Below are 19,925 nucleotides of genomic sequence, written 5' to 3'. Positions count from 1 at the left end.
TCACCAGAAGGGAGGCGACCTCCGCCCGAAGTACGGGGGCATCCCTGCCTCTGCCTGAGGTAAAAGGACGTCCCGGAACTTGGGCGGACGTGTAGCGAACTGAATCGCGTAGCCGAGACGGATCGTCTTCCTCAGCCAGCCTGACAGTCTGGGGGCTCCCAGAACTGTGACAGGGGGACTAGAGGTTGATCTGCTTCATCGCCCCCGCGGAGGGTGGTTCGATGGCTAGCAGTACGGATTCCTTGCCGGGGGAGGCCCCCCGGGGAGGAGATCGGCTCTGCCATATTTCCTGCCTGGCGACTGCGCAGCTCAACGCACTGTCTGACTGAGAGTGCTGAGGGCTGGTGTTTATACTCGACATTGCGCTTTGCCATGACGCAACGTCGAGTTTGCCGTTCACCGTCGTGCAGAGGGTGAGAGCGGCTGAGGTAACCCAGAGAGAGAGGAAACTCTCCTTTTTGAGAGTAAGTGGGCGCCAGCCCCCCAGAGGGGGCCAGCAGATGGAGGGACGGGGCAGGAACCGTCCCTATCCGACCTACCAGCGCTGTGGCTGGGGTCGGGCCCAATGGTAGCCTCGATCCCCCTGAGGTGATCCCATGACAGCCGCTGCCCGCGGCTGCTGATGGGGCGATGGTCTCCTCTTCGCTGTCTCCTCCAGGTCACTGGAGGGCGTTGAAGAGGACCAGGGCTGCTGGGAAGCAGACAGTGCACGGGACTCGACGGCCGAGGCGGCCGAGTTGCGGCACGGAGGACTGCTTTTTACTGTCGAGAACCCTCCACAGTAACACCAACCAGCCCCCCCTTGCGAGACGGGTACGTCGAGAAAGCGGACCTTCTCAGCGTTACTCATCTGCGCAAGTATCGGCCAGAGGAGTTCCTCATGGACCACAAGTGTGGACATCGTCCGACCCAGGGCCCCCGTGGTCACCTTGGTCGCCCGTAGAGCGAGGTCGGTGACGGCGCGGAGTTCCTGCATAAGCGCTGGGTCGGTCTTACCCTCGTGGAGCTCTCTCAACGCCCTGGCCTGGCAGGAGCCATAGCGTGGAGAGAGGAGGCAGCCTGGTCCGCCGCAATGTAAGCTCTCGACACCAGAGATGCCGAGACACCACATGCTTTGGACGGGAGTCTAGGTCGAGCCCCCCCAGGTGGCCGCCACCTACGGGCACGAGTGCACCGCGGCGGCAACTCCACCTGGGGAAACCGACGCATCCTCCAGCTGTCTCAACCTCGAGGGAAGAGAGGGTGACAGAACTTTGTTTGACGTGAAACGTGCCGGAAGGGGCGTTCCAGGTCTTGCAAAGTTCCTCATGCACTTCCGGTAAACACGGCACTGGGGGCGGGCGCGGCTTGGAGCCGCGCTCAAACCCGAGGCGCCATGTAGCCAGCCGCGAACGCCGGGAGAGGCAGTGCGGGCACTGCAACCCAACACTCACGGCGGCCCGGGAAAGCATGGCCGACATCTCGACATCCGCTTTTTCCTGGGCTCGACCCCCCGAGGGAGGGAGCCCGAAGAATCGTCGGAGTCGGATGGCAGTACGTCACCCCCCGATGCTGCAAGAGACCTCTCATCATCACGCATCGTGTCCGAATACGTGATTGAGGAATAAGACGGCGGACCGTCTTTTTTGGGGAACGGTCAGACGAGCGAAACGAGGTGTGAACGGTCCGTGAGCCGTGGCTGGCGGATTATCGCTCACAGTAATCCTCTTCTCACCCTCGCTGCTTGCCATAGCGGACGGCAGGGCCGTAGTCCTGCCGCCACGGAACGGGGAGCAAACGAGGTGGTGGCTGAGTCCCGGGGAACACAGCCACCTGTGACGCAACGTCTGAATCGTCACCGCCCGCAGTGCGGGCAGGACGTATCCACAACGTCTGCCCCAGCGTACTGGAAGCAGGCATTGTGTCCGTCCCTCTCCTCGATGAGTGTGTCAAGAGAATCTCATCATCACGCATCGTGTCCGAATACGTGATTGAGGAATAAGACGGCGGACCGTCTTTTTTGGGGAACGGTCAGACAAGCGAAACGAGGTGTGAACGGTCCGTGAGCCGTGGCTGGCGGATTATCGCTCACAGTAATCCTCATATCACCCTCGCTGCTTGCCATAGCGGACGGCAGGGCCGTAGTCCTGCCGCCACGGAACGGGGAGCAAACGAGGTGGTGGCTGAGTCCCGTGGGAACACAGCCACCTGTGACGCAATGTCTGAATTGTCACCGCCCGCAGTGCGGGCAGAACGTATCTGCAACGTCTGCCCCAGCGTACTGGAAGCAGGCATTGTGTCTGTCCCCCTCCTCAATGAGTGTGTTGCACCCATGAGAACAGCGGGACAAGCCACGCTCGAGAAATTTGCTCTTTTAGAAAAGGAAATTGCTCGAACACCTCCGGAACTGTCGAGACGCCCAGGGGAGAGTCACTGCAGGAAGGGACCGTCCGCTGTCCACGTCGTAGATTCCAGCAGAAAGAATGATCACCAGATCGTAGAGAAGCTCATCAGATGCGTAGGCTCTGAAGAACAAAAGGTGAATGAATGAGCACGCCGGCTTCCCTCTTATACCCGGACATCCGGGGAGGAGCCCGGCATGCAAATTTCATTCGCCAATTTTCATTGGCCTTTTCTAAATACTCAGAAGATGATAGGTTCTCAAGACAAACCCCATTCTGTCGGTTCGACACAACGTCGAGAGACCGACAGAAAGGGAACTACAATTAATGAGCTGCTAGCATTGCATGACATGAAAAGTAAGGACCAACAGAGTTTAAGCACATAATTATTCATAGACAAGACTGTGGGCTCACATCTTCAAGGCAACAAGGCTCATATCCTTGAATATCAAACCGCATGTTCAACACCTGAGGTCACCTTCACACATACTCATACAAAGAGAACAATTCATAATAAAAACGGAGTTAAAGGGATAGTTCACCCAAAATGAAAAATTCTGTCATCATTTGCTCTTCCTCGACTTGTTCCAAATCTGTATACATTTCATTGATATTTGGAAAAGAAAGATATGTGGAAGAATGCTTGTAAGCTAACAATTCCTGGCTACCATTGACTAGTAGGACAAATGACAATGGTAGTCAAAAGTGCCCCAGAAGTCATTGCTTTCCTACATTCTTCAAAATATCTTTTGTGTTCAACAGAACAAAGAAATGTATAAAGCATTTTTATGCAAATTTGGAACAACTCGCGGGATGAGTAAATGATGACAAAGATTTATTTTTGGGTGAACTGTCCCTTTAAAGAGATTAAATAAATAAATAAATAAAATAAATACCACTATAAAGCAGTTCAACAATGGAAGAGTTGACACTTTGACCTGATGCGGCCACTAACACAGCCAATGTGTAAAAAATGAGCATGGGAGCAACTGTTCATCTGTCTATAGGCTTTCTGACTTCAGTTGTTTTAAAGCATGATCTCACTAAAGTGCATTTCACAGTTAAATGATTCGGTCTCACCATCTGCTCTGCCATCACTCTATGCCACTGCACAGCAATCTCACATCAATAAATCTTAAGGGAAAAATACAAATGGCAGTGCGCATCTATTAAAAGTTTGAGCAAACAATAGCATAACTGTAGCATCATGCGGTCTATGACTTTTATTCTTGTTTATAACATTTAAATTGGAGATTGTGGGTGCACTGGTGACAGTTACGTCAGCTCATCATACCAGCACTAAATACTGAAGGTACAATGCAGTCAGTCAGACAACATTTAAAAATAAACTCCTTCAGGATGATACTGGGTTCATTTTGCAATAACTAATTATGCAGCTTATTATAAGGCTGCTACCACTGGAAGTGGGGTGGGTAATGAGAAATATCACATGCCTGGATGGAGTAATTGACCAATTGGAGTTTTCCAGAGAGTCGCGGAAGGAAGGAAAGAAGCGTCACGTAAAAAAGGTCTGTTCCCGCTTTCAAAATCGTAGTACAGCACAAACATATTTCTCAGGGGTTCAGTGAGGCACACTGCCAATAAGTTAGTTCATGCATGCAGTAATAATCAAGATGGCAGGTATTAATAATTTGCGGGAGTGTTGGGACACTGAACAATAGCCTGAAGCAGCAAGATAAATGATCTGATCCTCTGAGGGCCTCATCAGTGAGATAAACAGATGAGGAGGGCGTGCAACAGACTATCGGCTAAAGAACCACTGTAAATGCATGTGCCTCTGCGTCCAGCTTACATATTTTCATTGTGTTATGTAACAGAATAACTCTTGGCTGCTAACTCAACTCACAACCTTAATGAATTCCAATGGTTTCCAAGGGATCTGAAGAGGAAAACTCAGTGCAACACAATGAAATGGAAGACACGTCGATAGAAAAAGATAAAAAAATAGTCCTTTTTAATAAAAATACATTTATATAATAGTATTATACACTTTATAAACTTTGCATCATTGTGCATTTAAAACAATTAGGACACAAAGGTTCTAATTCATAAAGCTATTCAGAGCACATAGATAGACTGGACCGGAGATAAAAGGACAAATTACAACACATGAACAGGAACTCAACAAACCTACTGGAGTCTTACTAAAACTACAACAGCATACGGTAAGACAAGGGCTTGTTTAAACTGCTAACGGATTCATCAGATGATCACAGAAGCAGTCACTGTGCTTGAAGCAGCAGGGTGCATGACGTATCCTCTGGGGAAAATGATGTCCCATCAAAAACAACACAGAGGTTGCCAGGGTAACAAATACTACAAGCCCCCTTCCTAGATTGCAGGGATGTAGGACGGCACAATGTTGACAATGTTCCATCATGCACACAGAAGCAGCATCTACTGTACAGTATATGATACCCACCCATACACATTTACACATGTGCTACAACCGACAGAACAAAACTATTAGACATTGCTGTTTATGTGAATCTGTTGTACATGGTCTGTCTTCATTTATTTATTTGTTGGTCATTTCTCAAGCAGATTGAAAATACCTTACCATGGATAGAAGATCTTATGAAACGCGAGTTTGGAATGAAGTATGGCTAAAACAACACTGTACAACAGACTCACTATTTTAGATGGGTACGGGTGCAGTCAACCCAACTAAAACATGTTAACAGTACTACTCATTAAATAAAACACAGGTAATTGACTGAATTACAAAGACAAGCAACAAGTTCACTTATTTGTGCTTTGGAGGTCTTCTGGTGTGTTTCAAGGGTTTTCCTCTCATAAAGCGTTCATACTGGAAGCAGCATTGTGCAAATCAACAAACAATATTACCATAGCTGTGTGACTAATTGTGTGACAGGAGAAAAGTAGGTTTCACTACAAATGAGTAATTTATAGTGATGCATAAAGCTAAGTAGTGAAGAGAAAATACAGAAAAGGCAGAGGGTCGTACATCTATGTCAACAAAAGTGACACAGGAAAAATGTTCAAAATTTTAACACATAACTTGTTAAATACAACATACATGCAGCCTTAAAGTGATAGTTCACCTGAAAATGAAAATTTCCTCACCCTCTTGTCATTTCAAACCTTTATGACTGTCTTTCTTCCGCACAACACAAAAGAAGATATTTTGAAGAAAGTTGGTAACCAAACAGCACTGGTCCCCATTCACTTCTAGTATGGACACAAAACCAATGCAAGTGAATGGGGGGCAGTTAACTTTCATCAAAATATCTTCTTCTGTGTTCTGCGGAAGAAAGTCATACAGGTTTGATGAGAGGGTGAGGAAATGACCCATGATAGTTTTGGGTGCACTTTAACTAAATCACTTTAAGTTGGAAGAGTTTGCACTCTTTCTTTGTTGCAGGTGATCCACACACACAAAAAATGCAAGAGTCTAACAACAAATATCTGACAAGAACCAAGAACTCAAACGTATCAAATGCAAATGTATAACCAAAACATCCTACAGTACTGTATATAGACATTTATAGAAGCTTTCACGTGTCTTTCTTCACCTCCTACTTGTATAAAATTCTCTATGAAAATAATTGTAAGAAACACAAGCAGCACCTTATTTTCCATCTGTCACCATCAAGTGGAACAACAAGAGCAGGTTCTTTCAACGTTGACCTGTGAACTCAATATTGTACCCTAGAAAGGGATTTCTGGCCAGACACCAGAGGAGCGCAGTCACTGTCTCATTTGTATACAGACAGATAAAGTCATTTCCGGCGCTGGAGTGGAGGTAAAATGTGCTATGAAGATATCTCAAAAGTCTTTTCGGCCATCAGGATTTTTCAGTGTATCATCGCCTGTAAGGAGAATAAAAAGATTGTGATCTAAACATAAACAAACTGCACTGGACAAAGTCAGCAGATGTTAGAATGAGAGTAGCAGATAAAACAATAGAAGAGAACAGTATATAAGCAAAGTGTAAATCCTACAATTAAAAACTACACAAAGATGCCAGGAAAACATCCTGAAATGCAGTCCTAGCCCTGTTGTAATGAGCGAGGGTGTACAAATGTTGCTTTTTTACAAGCAGCAATAAAACGAAATGTGCTGACTTGGGATAACACACACACGCACACACAGTTAAATGTTTGGTGTTTGTAAACTCAGCCCCCGTCTAGATATTTTCATACAGCAGAAGTGTCTAAAACAGACGGTAATTTCAAATAGAAACTGAAAGTGATTGAATCTGGCAAAAGCAGGCCCTAGGGCATAATTGCTATGTATAAGGTTAGAGACTGAAATGTATTTATTGGAAACACCAGGTACAAGTATGCACTCAATAATAAATGTTCTTCTGCCCGCAAGCACTCAACTTTACACGATTGTTGATTTTACTACAGTTTTACTACTGTACAAAATTGTTTACAGTATTATTCCTCTTTGACATCTCAGTTTTATGTACTTCCCTAAACAATCATGCGACTCTGTACTACAGCACTTCTCATGTCCCTTTCTCCTCAGAATGAATCACTAAATGAGTAAATGTCAGTGTTGGTCCAGATGGTCCAGTATTTCCCTAAAGTTTTGAAGCATCAAGTGGCGGGACATTTAAAAGCACCCCAACTGTACTGATAAATTCTAGCATGAGCAGTTATGCTTGGCGTGAGAAGAGTTAATTAAACAGAATAAAACGATCTGGCTGGAAAACAATTCGGTTTATGGCAAATCAATCGTTTGCCATCTGTTCAAATGAAATTGAAGAGTTTGGAGGAAAACAGTCTGCTGTAATGACACCGTGACATTATGACACCAGTTAATAAACTTTCTGAACAACAGTTCAAGTATCACACAAAAGATAAAGAAATTGAATAACCAGTAGAGGGCAGCGCAGAACAACAAGCGGGAAAAAGTGGCCTACCTCAGTTTGACTGAGCCACATGAGTCCAACAATTGTGTGCTGGCTAACTCCAAGTTCCAGTCATACATCTCTAGCATATTATGACACTCCAGCCTTGTCTTCAGCCCCAGACAGAAGAGTTGCTCCACCTGAGGACCAGTGGAAGAAAAAATGAGATAAAAGCAAAAAAAGGCAATTTAATATAAAAGTTGAAATAGACGCCTGTATTGTTTTGCTAGTGTTGTTATTACGGCTTTAAATCCCCATTAACCTCAGAGGCTCACTGGGCAGTTTATGAACCAGTTAGCTAGACCATAAATGTTTTATTAGACATTAAAAAATAATAGTTACATTTTACTAGTATTCATGAATTAAAATAACAATTATGAGGTTATGGGCTATAAAGACCCCATTCATCACGCTAAATTTATTTCTTTTTTACTTTGATCCTCTAAAAAACGTGCCACGGAATAAGGAAGATTTCCGCACTCTCTGCGTGTCTGCTTGCCTACGGTGCAAGTAATAACAGCTGGTACTGTACCTTTAAGTATTCCACAGCTTTTTGCACATTCCAGCTGTGGTTCTGTAAAGCTGTCTGACATTCTTCAATGGTCACTCCATGGACGGCCTCCTGTACCTAAACAGAGTAAATCTAACCAATCAACTCTATAATGGCATGAATATTTAGCTTGGATGTAAACAGAGAAAGCTCAATCTTTTAAAACATATGCTAGTGTCTATAGTTGTTTGAATGACAAAAAACTAGCGCTGTCAATCGATTAAAAAAATGAATCTGATTAATCACACATTTTTTTCTGTGATTAATCGCGATTAATCGCACATAACATTAATGTTTTTAAATATACATTTACATTCTAATAATTTCACATTTAATTCCAAATTAATGTAGAAACAACAGATTTCTGTAACAGCATCATTGAATGAATGAAAGCCAACATTTTTATATTAGCACTGCAACTGATGTCTATATGAAATTGATTATTTTTTTATTTATATTAACATTAATTATAGCCATTCAACAGTATAATTGACAGCTATCATGGTAGGAAATATACAGAAATGAATGAAGTTCTCAAACACTTGACAGTCTTTAATGCTAAATTCTAAATTAAATACAGAGAATTCTCATTAAAGCTACGAAACACTTTATCTCTTTTGTTCTTTGATCAACATTAGTGACAGGACTCACAGCATGGTTTAAGCATGCGGCCCCTTTAAGAGCTGTCTCTCTATGCAGATCTGACGCTTCTCTGGTTTTCACAACTCTTTGCATTCATTAAAGATTTAATTTGAACACGTTTAAGTCTATGCTAACTAAAATGCTAGACAAAACAGGCTTTCTGGCATAATCTTGTGTAGTTTTGTTCATTCAAGCACGAAAGAGAAGTTAATACTGGTGCTGCGCTGTCTGACAGAGATTCACTGACGCAGCCTTCAGCCCGTGCCTGTAAACACCAGACTAGACCGCTGTTGTGCGTCTCACAGCTAAAAGCCGTCAAAGCAAATCGCGATTAAGTGGTTTAAAAGCCTTTACATGAATAAGAGTGTGATTATATAATGTAACGCTAGACAAAGGATGACAAAACAGACGGATGCTGCGTTAATTGCTTTAAATATTATTAACGCGTTAATCTAAAAAATAAAACATTGCATGCGTTAACGCGTTACCGTTGACAGCTCTACTAAAAACATTCCTAAGGTTAAATTAAAGTCATAAAAACAATGTGCAACACAAAAAAAACTGTAAATCACTCACTAGTAGGAGTTTGTCGTGGGTGTCTGCTCTGCTAAAATAGCCATCAGTGCTTACTCTGGACAGGCTGAGAGAGTTCTTCAATCCCCCTCTACATCCAGAGACAGTCAGAGTGCTGTTGTTATTGCAGGAAAAATTGGACTTGAGCTCAACTTGTTGATGAACCATGGGCTTGACGGTGGCTGTGTTCACCTGCTTCTTCACCTCGCCACTCTCCGCCTCTCTGAAGAACTTATCGTAGCGATCTAGATATAGAGGCCTCTCGGGTAGGAGGTAGTAGTGCGTGTTGCTGACTTTTTTGCCGTCGCGTACGATAGGTAAAATGCAAGGCCCTTTAAGTGTTTCCTTGTCTTTGCCCTGTGCCTGAATGACCTTAGGAGCAGCATATTTGGGATCTGAGGCAAAGCTCTGAGTGGTTGGCATGAGTTTAGCAGGTGAGGTGGAGAGGTAGGATGAGCCATAAATAGAAGCGGAAGAGCAGAGGCTGCCGCGGGTCTGCGGTGAGCCCACATGTGGACTGGGTGTGCGTGAGCCCGGCTGGGAGAGGGGGTCCCGTGGGGGGATCTGGGGTGGACGCTCCTTGTCCTCCTCATTTCCGGAGACCGGAGAGAGCTCACCAGACCAGCGTGCATACTCGCCCCCTGCGCGCTTGACCGGGCGGGGTGGGATGGGTATGCGTGGTGGTATCTGGGGCTTGTCTTCTGAAAGCGTTAGGATAATCTGGCGGTGTGTCTCCAGACCTGGGCTGGTAGAGCTCACAGGTACATTGAGATGCCTCATACACTCCTGTTGCAGCTCCTGGAAAATCTCAGTCGACTGTGATAATGAACAGGCATGGCTCTGTCTGCAGGGCAAAAACAAATTGTCTTCTACGTGAGGATTACCCTTCCCAGTGGGGGAGCAAGGCGTACGCGGAGAGCACGGTTCATCAGGTCCTCGATCCGCACTGTTTATGGAGCTCACTTCAATGTCATCCTCGTCTTGTGCTACATCGTCATAGGCCGGGGGTGGAGGGAGGGGTCGGGCGTCCCAGTCCACCACTGGGGTAGGGTGAAGGGGGAAAGGTAAAAAGCGTGAGGGGCTCTGAGGAGGAGTTTTGTCTAAAATATTTTCTCCTTCGAGTGCCAGTTTAGCAAGTGTGGGGATTTGCATCTCCACTACAGGAGAGGGTGTAGCCGATGGGAGCTCTTCTCCAAAGTCTATGAGAGAGACTTCTGTAGGAGTGCTGCCCCCTTGAGTCCGCACACCGTAAACAGAACGTTCACCTAACTTGGTAGCAGAAACCCATGCGGCTGGCTTGAGCTTAAGGCCCTTTTTCTTTAAAGAGAGTCGGCGAAGGCCTATGGAAGTTTGGTCCTTGTCGTCAGTAACAGCATCATAGCAGGGTTCTGGTAATTGTGACAAAAGAACACAAACAAATGTATCACTGCAACATATTTTTTACTGACACAGTGCAGGTGCTTAGGTCAGAGCCGGTGTCCAATTTTTTGGGCCAGAAGGCAAAAACAACTATTTCTATATACACTGTTCCCTAGCAAACTTGAATTAGTCATTGACAGCAAAAATCAAGAGCAGTTCTCATTCAAGTACAGTTTTTTTCACGTCAAGAAATTCAAGAGAGAGAAATCCAGGCTGAGAATGAACTTCATGCGATGACATCACAGAAAAAACAGGAGCAAATGAGAAAGAGGGAAAGTGAGAGAAAATGAGCAGGCAAAGAAAAGTGTACAATACAGTTGATGTATCTCTGAGGAGGGGTGCTAAAAGTGAACAGATGGGGCATGAGCAGTGCTTAAACTGAACTGAGGGTCCACACTTACTCTTAAACAGCAAAGATGGCTGAGGGGGTCGAGGGGGAGCCTCCTCTGCAGAGTGAGCAAGCAAGAGAGAAAGAAAAAGAAAAAGCATGTGCAAAAATAGGGAGGTAGAAGGTGGCACAAAATAGAAGGTTGAACAAAAGCATTGAGAAACTATATTTAAAGCAGCAGTGAACTGAAAACAAACAAACCAAAAAGGCCTGTTTTTAATAAACATGGGAACCGTGGAATAATGTTTAGATGTCATATTAAAAGGCATTCACTCACTCTTAGAACGTCCAGGAAGTTGAGTTGGTCTGGCAGAATTCGAGTCCAACCCCAGCACATCTGGAGGATCCATGGGGTTACCAAGATAAAGACTACAAAAGTAACAGAATGACAGATGCATTTAGCAGCCCCTCTGTGCATGTAGGATACCACATCTTAGATCTAAAATTACTTTTTAATAGCTCTGGAAGCATGCTATTGGAGAAGCTGATGACACTGCATAACCAAAGTAGTAAAAAAATTGTACAGGTTATTTTTCACTGGATGTTTTATTGAAGCAGTTATTGAAGCAGCCAAATCTATAGAATAAAGTGTGTTGTATTTTACTGCCCTCTAGTGCTGAGGAAGCAAAACACTTCTGCAATCATGTGTCATGATTTGGGCCATGGCTCCATGTAAATGAATTTGCCATTGTTATCTAATGTGTCCTACAAGGTGTCTTCTCATAGTTGATGTGAAGTTATATCAGTGCTGTATAGCAATTCCTTTACACCCTGTTACTGCAAGAAAAAATTCACTAAGCGATGTATGCTTTTATTCTGTTAAAAGCAGCAGAATATATCTTTCTCAACAACCCGAATTCCGGAAATGTTGGGACGTTTTTCAAATTTGAATAAAATGAAAACTGAAAGACTTTCAAATCACATGAGCCACTATTGTATCCACAATAGAACATAGAGAACATAAAAATGTTTAAACTGAGAAATTTTATAATTTTATGCCCAAAATGAGCTCATTTCAAATTTGATGCCTGCTACAAGTCTCAAAAATTTTTGGGGCGGGGGCATGTTTACCATGGTTTTGCATCTCCTCTTCTTTTCAAAACAGTTTAAAGACGTCTGGGCATCAAGGTTTTGATTTTCTTGAGTTCTGGTGTTGGAATTAGGTCCCATTCTTGCCTGTTATAGGTTTCCAGCTGCTGAAAAGTTTATGGTCATCTTTGATGTGTTTTTTGTTTAATGATGTGCCAAATGTTCTCTATAGTTGAAAGACTACAGGCAGGCCAATTCAGCAACCGGACTCTTCTACTACGAAGCCATGCTGTATTGCATTGTCCTGCTGATATACAAAAGGCCTTCCCTGAAATAGACATTGTCTGGACGGGAGCATTTGTTGCTCTAAAACCTTTATATACCTTTCAGCATTCATAGTCCCTTCCAAAACATGCAAGCTGCCCATACCGTATGCACCATACCATCAGAGATGCTGACTTTTGAACTGAACGCTGATAACACGCTGGAAGGTCTCCCTCGTCTTTAGCCCGGAGGACACAGCAGCCATAATTTCCAACAAGAATGTCAAATTTGGATTCTGACCATAGAACACTTTTCCACTTTGAAGGACACAGGACACGACGGCGCTTCTGGTCCATGTTCACATATGGCTTCCTTTTTGCATGATAGAACTTTAGTTGGCATCTGCAGATGGCACGGCCACCGACAGTGGTTTCTGGAAGTATTCCTGGGCCCATTTAGTAATGTCAATGACAGAATCATGCCGATAAGTGATGCAGTGTCGTCTGAGGGCCCGAAGACCATCCAACAAAGGTCTTCGGCCTTGTCCCTTATACACAGAGATTTCTCCAGTTTCTCTGAATCTTTTGAAGATGTTATGCACTGTAGATGATGAGATTTGTGAAGCCTTTGCAATTTATCGTTGAGGAACATTGTTTTTAAAGTATTCCACAATCTTTTTACGCACTCTTTCACAGATTGGAGAGCCTCTGCCCATCTTTACTTATGAGAGACTCTCCCTCTCTAAGACATACCTTTTATAGCTAATCATGTTCTTAATTAATTGCTAGTTGTTCTCGCAGCTGAATCTTTTCAAAATTTCTTGCCTTTTCAGCCCTTTGTTGCCCCCGTCCCAACTTTTTTAAGACCTGTAACAGGCATCAAATTTGAAATGAGTTCGCAAACAATTGTAAAATTTCTTTATGTTAAATTGTGAATAAAATATTGGCTCATGTGATTTGATAGTCTTTTACTTTTCATTTTATTCAAATTTTAAAAAACGTCCCAACATTTCCGGAATTCGGGTTGTAGTAGGAAGAGCTATCCTCTGATTTATATTAACATAATGTGCTGTAATTTTGTGGGAATTTATTTTAAAAAGGAGAGAAGAATGGGTCTGTGGGAGATTAGAAGAATTCAGAATTAAAGAATGAACATGTTTTTGAGGACAATGATGGTTGTTAATCCAAATCTGTGAATGCGATACAGCAGGCCACCAATGACACTCCCATTATCCCAACTAAAATGGATTTTTAAAATGTTTATCAATCAAAAGCAAAACAATTGTGATGTCACTGACATATAAACAACTGAGTGATCGCAGAAAAAGGTGCTACAGTATACATGTCTAAGTAGACAAATTTCAGGTAAACCAAATCTTGTTCAGCAATGCTGTGGCCGGTGCCGATAGCCTCGTGGTTAGTGCGCCGACATATTGTGCCAGTGCACTCACAGCGAGAGTTCAATTCTTGTCTCGACGGTCCTTTGCCAATCCCGCTCCCCTATCTCCACCCAACTCTTTTCTGTCAGCTATCTACTGTACTAACCCATTAAAGGCATAAAAAGCCCCTAAAATGCAGCAATGCTGTGAACATCTCATTTTCTATGAACTATGAAATACGTGCAACTTATTTTTTGATTTGGTCGTCCTACTCAGAGCTATTGAGAGAGAGAGAGAGTTGCCTCAACCCTGTTGACTCCAATGGAACAGTTTTTTCACAGCGATGGCGGTTCATGGAGCCTCTCAATGGTTTCCGGAAGTTACTAGTAACGCATGGAGCTGCAGCAAAACAGACCGATTGTGACAAACTTTTAAACCAATTTAAAGACGCAAGTCATTTAATGAATAAAAAAATGAAAGCAATAAAGCATTTAAAGAGAAAACAATCGCGTTAAACGCGAAAATTTTGAACTCTCTCTCTCATTGGTTTTGGTCCTACTGTATAAATAATAGCATCGGCTGGTAAAAAAAAGACACATACACAATTTAATAAACACAAGCGGGACTTACTCATCGATCCTGTCAGGAAAGCCCCAGCAGCGGTGGGGGTTAGTGTCTCCATGGCCCGTGTGGATGAAGCTGTTCTTTAGTGGACGGCTTATATCATGGGCAGACAGACCCGCGACTGACGTTACAGTGTTCCTAGGAAACTGACCAACCTTCAGGGTGCGCTTATTCTGACCTCTCCACCAGTAGTTCTCTGCCCTGTACAGGATACAGAGGATGTCTAGAGAAGAACTGGAATACATCTCCATGTCTTATTTAAGGTAGTCACTGTGTCAATAACGCCATACAATGAATCTATGATTTGAATACATATCATATACAGTATTTCATTATCAGGAAATTTTTCTTTTGATTTTTTTTAACTTCATTAACTTCTTACCTAATTCACAAAAATAGCATGTTCAGAGAATCAACATGTTGTTGAAAGGGCAGTGCATTATTTGATTCCAGTGGGTTCTGTTCGGACTTACCTGCCCTCTATGATAGTAATAACATCATTCATCTGGATTTGAAGCTTGTCAGGCTCATCAAAGTCTTGTAGTGCCCTCATGTCTGTGGGCATGGTCTCCACCAGGAATTCCCTTAGAGCTACAAAGGTGGGCCTGTCATCTAGTTTCTGAGCCCAGCATTGCATCATGACATTGTAGATGTCCTGAGGACAGTCCTCTGGTTTAGGCAGCCTTTCACCTTCCTTATCAATTTTGTGGAGTATCTGTCACATACAAAAACAAATGTTCATGTCTTGTTTTATTTATGAAATTAATGTTTCCTTTGTAAGGGAGATTTGATTTGGGCTTCAAAGATATGTCATTGTTATGAGTGACTACAACTTTAAAGTGTGTGAGGAGGTTGTACCTGACTACCATTCAGGCCCAGCCAGGGCTCCTGTCCATAGGTAAACATCTCCCACAACGTCACACCAAACATCCATGTGTCCGTGGCATGAGAAAATGTGCGCGTCTTCAGACTCTCTGGGGCACACCTAGACAAATTACACATAAACAAAACCAATCAATACAACATGTAGAAATTAGGTCAAAAGGATAATATTGACAAGCATCATGCAAAGTTCCTTTTTAAAAACAGGATACAGAAATAATGGGCCTATACAGAAGCAATCATGAGCACCAGCTTGCCTTGCCAGTACAAAATAAACTAAATCATTTGACAGATTGGTTGCTCTTTTAAAACCAATTCGTGGCCAAAGATGAGCAGAGTTCAACAAATGGGGATTCAGATAGAAATGTCTCACCATGCAAACGGGACTTTGCGATGCTCTTGCATGACATAATGGTCATCATTCTTAGGCAGCGCCCTCATCAGCCCAAAGTCTCCGATTTTGACCAGCTCATTGGAAGCCAGCAGAATGTTTCTAGCAGCCAGGTCCCGATGGATAAAGCGTTTGGATTCTAGGTAAGCCATGCCATTTGCAATCTGGATGGTGTACTGACACAGGGTGGAAATGAGGAAATGGCCCAGGGTCTTCCGCAAACGATCCAGCATGGAGCCCAGGGGCGCGAGCTCAGTCACCTTTGAGAAATAAAGATGAAAATGTATTTAAAAAGGGATAAAATGCAAAGGGGAGAGTATACCGTTTCATTTTTGTACCAAATGGAAAAGTGGCCTGACAAGAAGCATCTTGCCACAGGAGACAATGAACACTGCCAATCAGAAATAACTCCAGAAGTCAACGTCAGCAAATAATGAGTCTGAGAGAGCATGCAAATGTCAGGCCTTATTTTAGCCCACACCCTCCCTTCTCAAGACCTTGAGATTTTAGCACCCTGTCTTTGCCACTGAATTGATTTAGACGTGAAACACAGTCACTCACCATCTTCATGGGGTGCGTGAGGACGACTCCGTAGAGACGGATTAGGTTCTGGTGGTCGAGGGAGTGCATGGCATTGACCTCCCGGATGAAGTCGTCCAGAGCATCTGGCTGGCTAAGCACATCTGTCTTCAGACACTTCACTGCCACATTAAGCTGAAAGGGACACGTTGAAAGAAGGAAGACACATTCATAACGGGTCCATGCTGATCTGTCTTTGAGAGCTAAGACATCTGGACTGACCTGTACATATCAGAATCCCACACACATGCTAATGACCCCCTGTGAGAGCTGTGTTTACACAGTTACTGGCATCGCTGGAGCTCAGAGAACAATCACAGAGCAATGCTATTCCCTCCAAGCCAGTCTCACATTTTAAAGGAATCATGTAACAACTGTATCTGCCAAAATTAGAACGGCTTAAATTAGGACCAGACCCATCTACATTACTGCGTGAGTTCATGTCAAATAAAAGAGGCTATAACCATGAGCATGTCTGAATATCACATGTATCACAAGAGCAGACAGTTTATACAAATCTATTCTCTGTATAGTGTAACGGAGCAGTGTTTGATCAGCACAGATGGCTGTGGATGTCTCCCATGTTGAAAGAAGACTTTGGGGCACAACACACACTATCACTACAGCCTCCGGCTCAGTTCACATGACATCTGACCCCTCAACAGGTCATTAGAGGCCCCATCTCTCCCACCAGGCTCCTCTGGAGAACACAGCTGCTACAATGACACATAGAGATCAGGTCCGAAACAGGATGTTCACATGGAGCCTTGGAACAATTAAGGGGAAAGGAGGGACCACAGATACAAGGTGTCTGAAAGCCAATCTCGTGTCGATCAAAGATTGCAACGCTGTTTTTGCCAAACATGTGTTTCAGTCATTAGCTTGTGATGGTGTTTACCACTTCATAGAATGAGAGTCATGGAGATTTTAAGAATAAACGTGCATGAATTCTGCATCTGCAAAGTCTGTTTTAAACAAAACCCAAACACTTGCTTCATTTCACTCACCACTTTCCCATTTGGCGTGAACCACTCTCCACGTTTGACCACGCCGAAGGAACCGTCGCCCAGTTTCTCAAAGAGGGCCAGGTCTTTTTCACTGATCAGGCAGGTGAGGGCTTGTTGCTGGCCATCTAATGGAGGCGGTGTGGGGGAAGTTTTCCGGAACGTACTGGCCGGCTGGGGATTAAATTCTCCTTCTGGTCTTTTACCGCTGAACACCTGAGAAACAAAAATATGAAAGTGAAGATCCAGAGGTACCAAATAAAAAGCTGTGGCATTCCACATTCAGATATCTATTTTTGTACTTTTGTGCAGCTATGTCTGCTGCTAGACCCATTCACATGAAGTCTTTTAGCATTGTTTTGTGAAGCCCTGTTATCCAGATATTTCTTTTAAATGTGTCCTCCATTCTGGATGTTCAATAAACCTACTAAACCAGACAAATTTAAATACAATGCAAACCACAAAACAAAGAAAAGGACAGCAGTTAAAATCCCAGCGAGAGAAGCCAATCCAAGATAGCGCTGTTCTTTTCACTTGTTTATTGGCACTTGAGGCATTTTGTATGAGGAGCCTGGGGGTCGGCCGAAAAGATCCGGACTATCAAAGCCAGAGTGTAGGCTGAGGGAAGCCAGAGGCTGCAAACTCACAGATATGAAAAGGATGGGAACTTGAAAGAGTGAGGGGTAACCCAACGGTGGTATTTAAAATTGAGTGCAGAAGCTGGCTTGACTAAAAACTATTAACAAATAAAAAACATGGATCACAGAGAACAAAATGAAAAATAAAACAGAGAGGGACCATACAGAAAACAAAATGAAAAAGAAAACATAAATAAAGAAGAATGGAATTCAAAGTCTTTAGCCTTGAGGGATTTGATGGACAGACTGAAAATAGCAGAGCTCAACAGGGACGAGAGTAAATGCAGTGGATTCAGACAGAGCCTTGAACCCCAGGCTATCGTCCGATAACTATACACACAGCAAACATACATTACACACTGTCAAATGCCTCCACGAGTTAGCAAATCCAGGCACACATACACATGAGGCAACACCACTTAAACAGCAAAACTAATGCAAATACAAATATAGCTGCAAGCAGCAATCTGGGGGTTTGAGCAATTTAAGGCCGAAGCAGTTTTTTATCATGCCCTCGGAGTGAGCTTGTTCACATACGTTCCAAGCCCCATGAAGATAACTCAAACCGTTCACAAGTTATAAGCATTTTAGTGAAATGGGCTCCTCCCACTTCTGGCTTTTTGGCGCCGCCTAGTGACCGTGGATCAAAATTTCAACTTTTTTCAAGAATTATTTACATTCACACTCCACTGAATTCATCTGCGAAGGTTTGGTTCCAATCAGGCAAAAAAAACCTAGGACTAGTTCGCAAAAGTTGGTATTGCATAAAATGCAAATTAACAGACATTATTTTTTGTCTTGAGCAAAGGATTCCAATGATACCAAACACTTGTGTGTGCGAAAAACGGTTTAGGAGTTACGAGCACAAAGGCGTTTTGCATCGCTGTAGCGCCCCCTATGGACCAATTTCGGGTCATTGTATCTGAGTAGCCTGCTGGAGTACAACCATCTGACCAAGTCTCAAGTCTCTGGACCTTACGGTTTGGGCTGCCCGATCAGTTTTAGCACAGAAGAATAATACAAATCTGAGCAATTACAATAGGGTTTCAGCGCTTCGCGCTCAAACCCCTAAAAATCATATACACCTCCACACGTTTATGTGAAAGCTATACTTAAAAGACTTACTGAGAAGAACACTTACTGAGGATAAGTGTAAACATAGCTGAAAGCATGCTCCTGACTGCACGCACACATACGCACGCAGTGGAGTGAGGAGGCAGATTACTTGGTCTGCTCTCTGTGCCAGGAACGGAAACAAACAGGTGTAATTTTAGAAAGCTCTCATCCCCACTGGCCACTTCCTGTAGGCCCAAGCCAAAAGTGCAAACTAAACCCTCCACACAGCTCACACAGGAAATTAATGTGTCTGTGTGTGTGTTTCTTTCATACAGGTGCTAGAGTGCATCTGTGTGCGTTTCAGTTAACATGAATGTGCAGTTTCTGGTGCTAAGGGACAAGCTGTCCTCTCATCCCACAGAAAGAGGAATGTGCCCTGTGCACTGTTGGTTTAGACAACATCAATCATTCCACTCGACCCTGAGTGTGTATCACTCCCACATACACACCCTCAAACACACTATAAATGAAGATGCACACACACACACACACACACACACACACACACGCACACGCACACACATGTCTGGTTTACTATCTCCGTGGGGACAGTCCATAGGCGTAATGAGTTGTATACTGTACAAACTGTATATTCTATCCCCTATCCCTAACCCAACCCCTAAACCTAAAGATCATAGAACACTTTTTGCATTTTTAGATTTTAAAAAATATTGTTCTGTACAATTTATAAGCTTTTTTGCCCATGGGGACCTCAATTTTGGTCCCCACGGTGACACGAGTCCCCATGTGTTGGTGTGCATTCAGGTTTAGGTCCCCACCGGGATATACTGTACAAACACGAACACACGCACGCACGCACGCACACACACACACACACACACACACACACAGTCCATCATCCTTAAATGTATGGGAGAATTTTAAATGATGTGGAAAGCGACTCATTCTGTGGTCTCTTCTAATTCTAGCCTTGGCTATATGTACACACAATGTTATAAATAAGGTACCAGTAAAACACAAAGTGCACACACAGAACACACAGAGGCTAATTTAAGGGCACAAAAACATTGCAGTGGTATTACAAGATTAAAAACAGAGCGGGGCAGATCAACATAAATAAAGATGAATGAATAAATCTGCCTGTTTTAACTGCAAATGCAGTATTGCTGTTTACTGAGTTTAAAACTGACTCTGGCTCCGATG

The 19,925-nt window shown here is 43.6% G+C and overlaps 1 protein-coding gene across 5 annotated transcripts in view; it reads right to left on the bottom strand.

The window, feature by feature from the left end:
- Nucleotides 1-4,339: 4,339 nt before the first annotated feature.
- tnk2b (tyrosine kinase, non-receptor, 2b) overlaps nt 4,340-19,925 on the bottom strand; it is a 68,737-nt gene continuing 53,151 nt past the window's right edge. For 3 of the 5 annotated variants that reach the window (XM_057334060.1, XM_057334056.1, XM_057334057.1), the window contains 12 exons: nt 17,011-17,223; nt 15,986-16,138; nt 15,407-15,684; nt 15,010-15,136; nt 14,625-14,866; nt 14,158-14,352; nt 11,134-11,225; nt 10,870-10,914; nt 9,053-10,437; nt 7,817-7,912; nt 7,297-7,424; nt 4,340-6,235 (listed from right to left, as the gene is read on the bottom strand). In XM_057334060.1, the coding sequence (XP_057190043.1) occupies nt 6,229-6,235; nt 7,297-7,424; nt 7,817-7,912; nt 9,053-10,437; nt 10,870-10,914; nt 11,134-11,225; nt 14,158-14,352; nt 14,625-14,866; nt 15,010-15,136; nt 15,407-15,684; nt 15,986-16,138; nt 17,011-17,223 (2,961 nt within the window). In that variant the 3' untranslated portion in view covers nt 4,340-6,228. Of the gene's footprint in view, nt 6,236-7,292; nt 7,425-7,816; nt 7,913-9,052; nt 10,438-10,869; nt 10,915-11,133; nt 11,226-14,157; nt 14,353-14,624; nt 14,867-15,009; nt 15,137-15,406; nt 15,685-15,985; nt 16,139-17,010; nt 17,224-19,925 lie in introns of those variants that run through there. The other 2 variants (XM_057334058.1, XM_057334059.1) reach the window with 2 other exon arrangements.

The sequence above is a fragment of the Triplophysa rosa genome, linkage group LG5, assembly GCF_024868665.1.
Source record: "Triplophysa rosa linkage group LG5, Trosa_1v2, whole genome shotgun sequence".
In the NCBI taxonomy this organism is placed as follows: domain Eukaryota; kingdom Metazoa; phylum Chordata; class Actinopteri; order Cypriniformes; family Nemacheilidae; genus Triplophysa; species Triplophysa rosa.
This window is presented reverse-complemented; position numbering and strand designations above follow the sequence as displayed.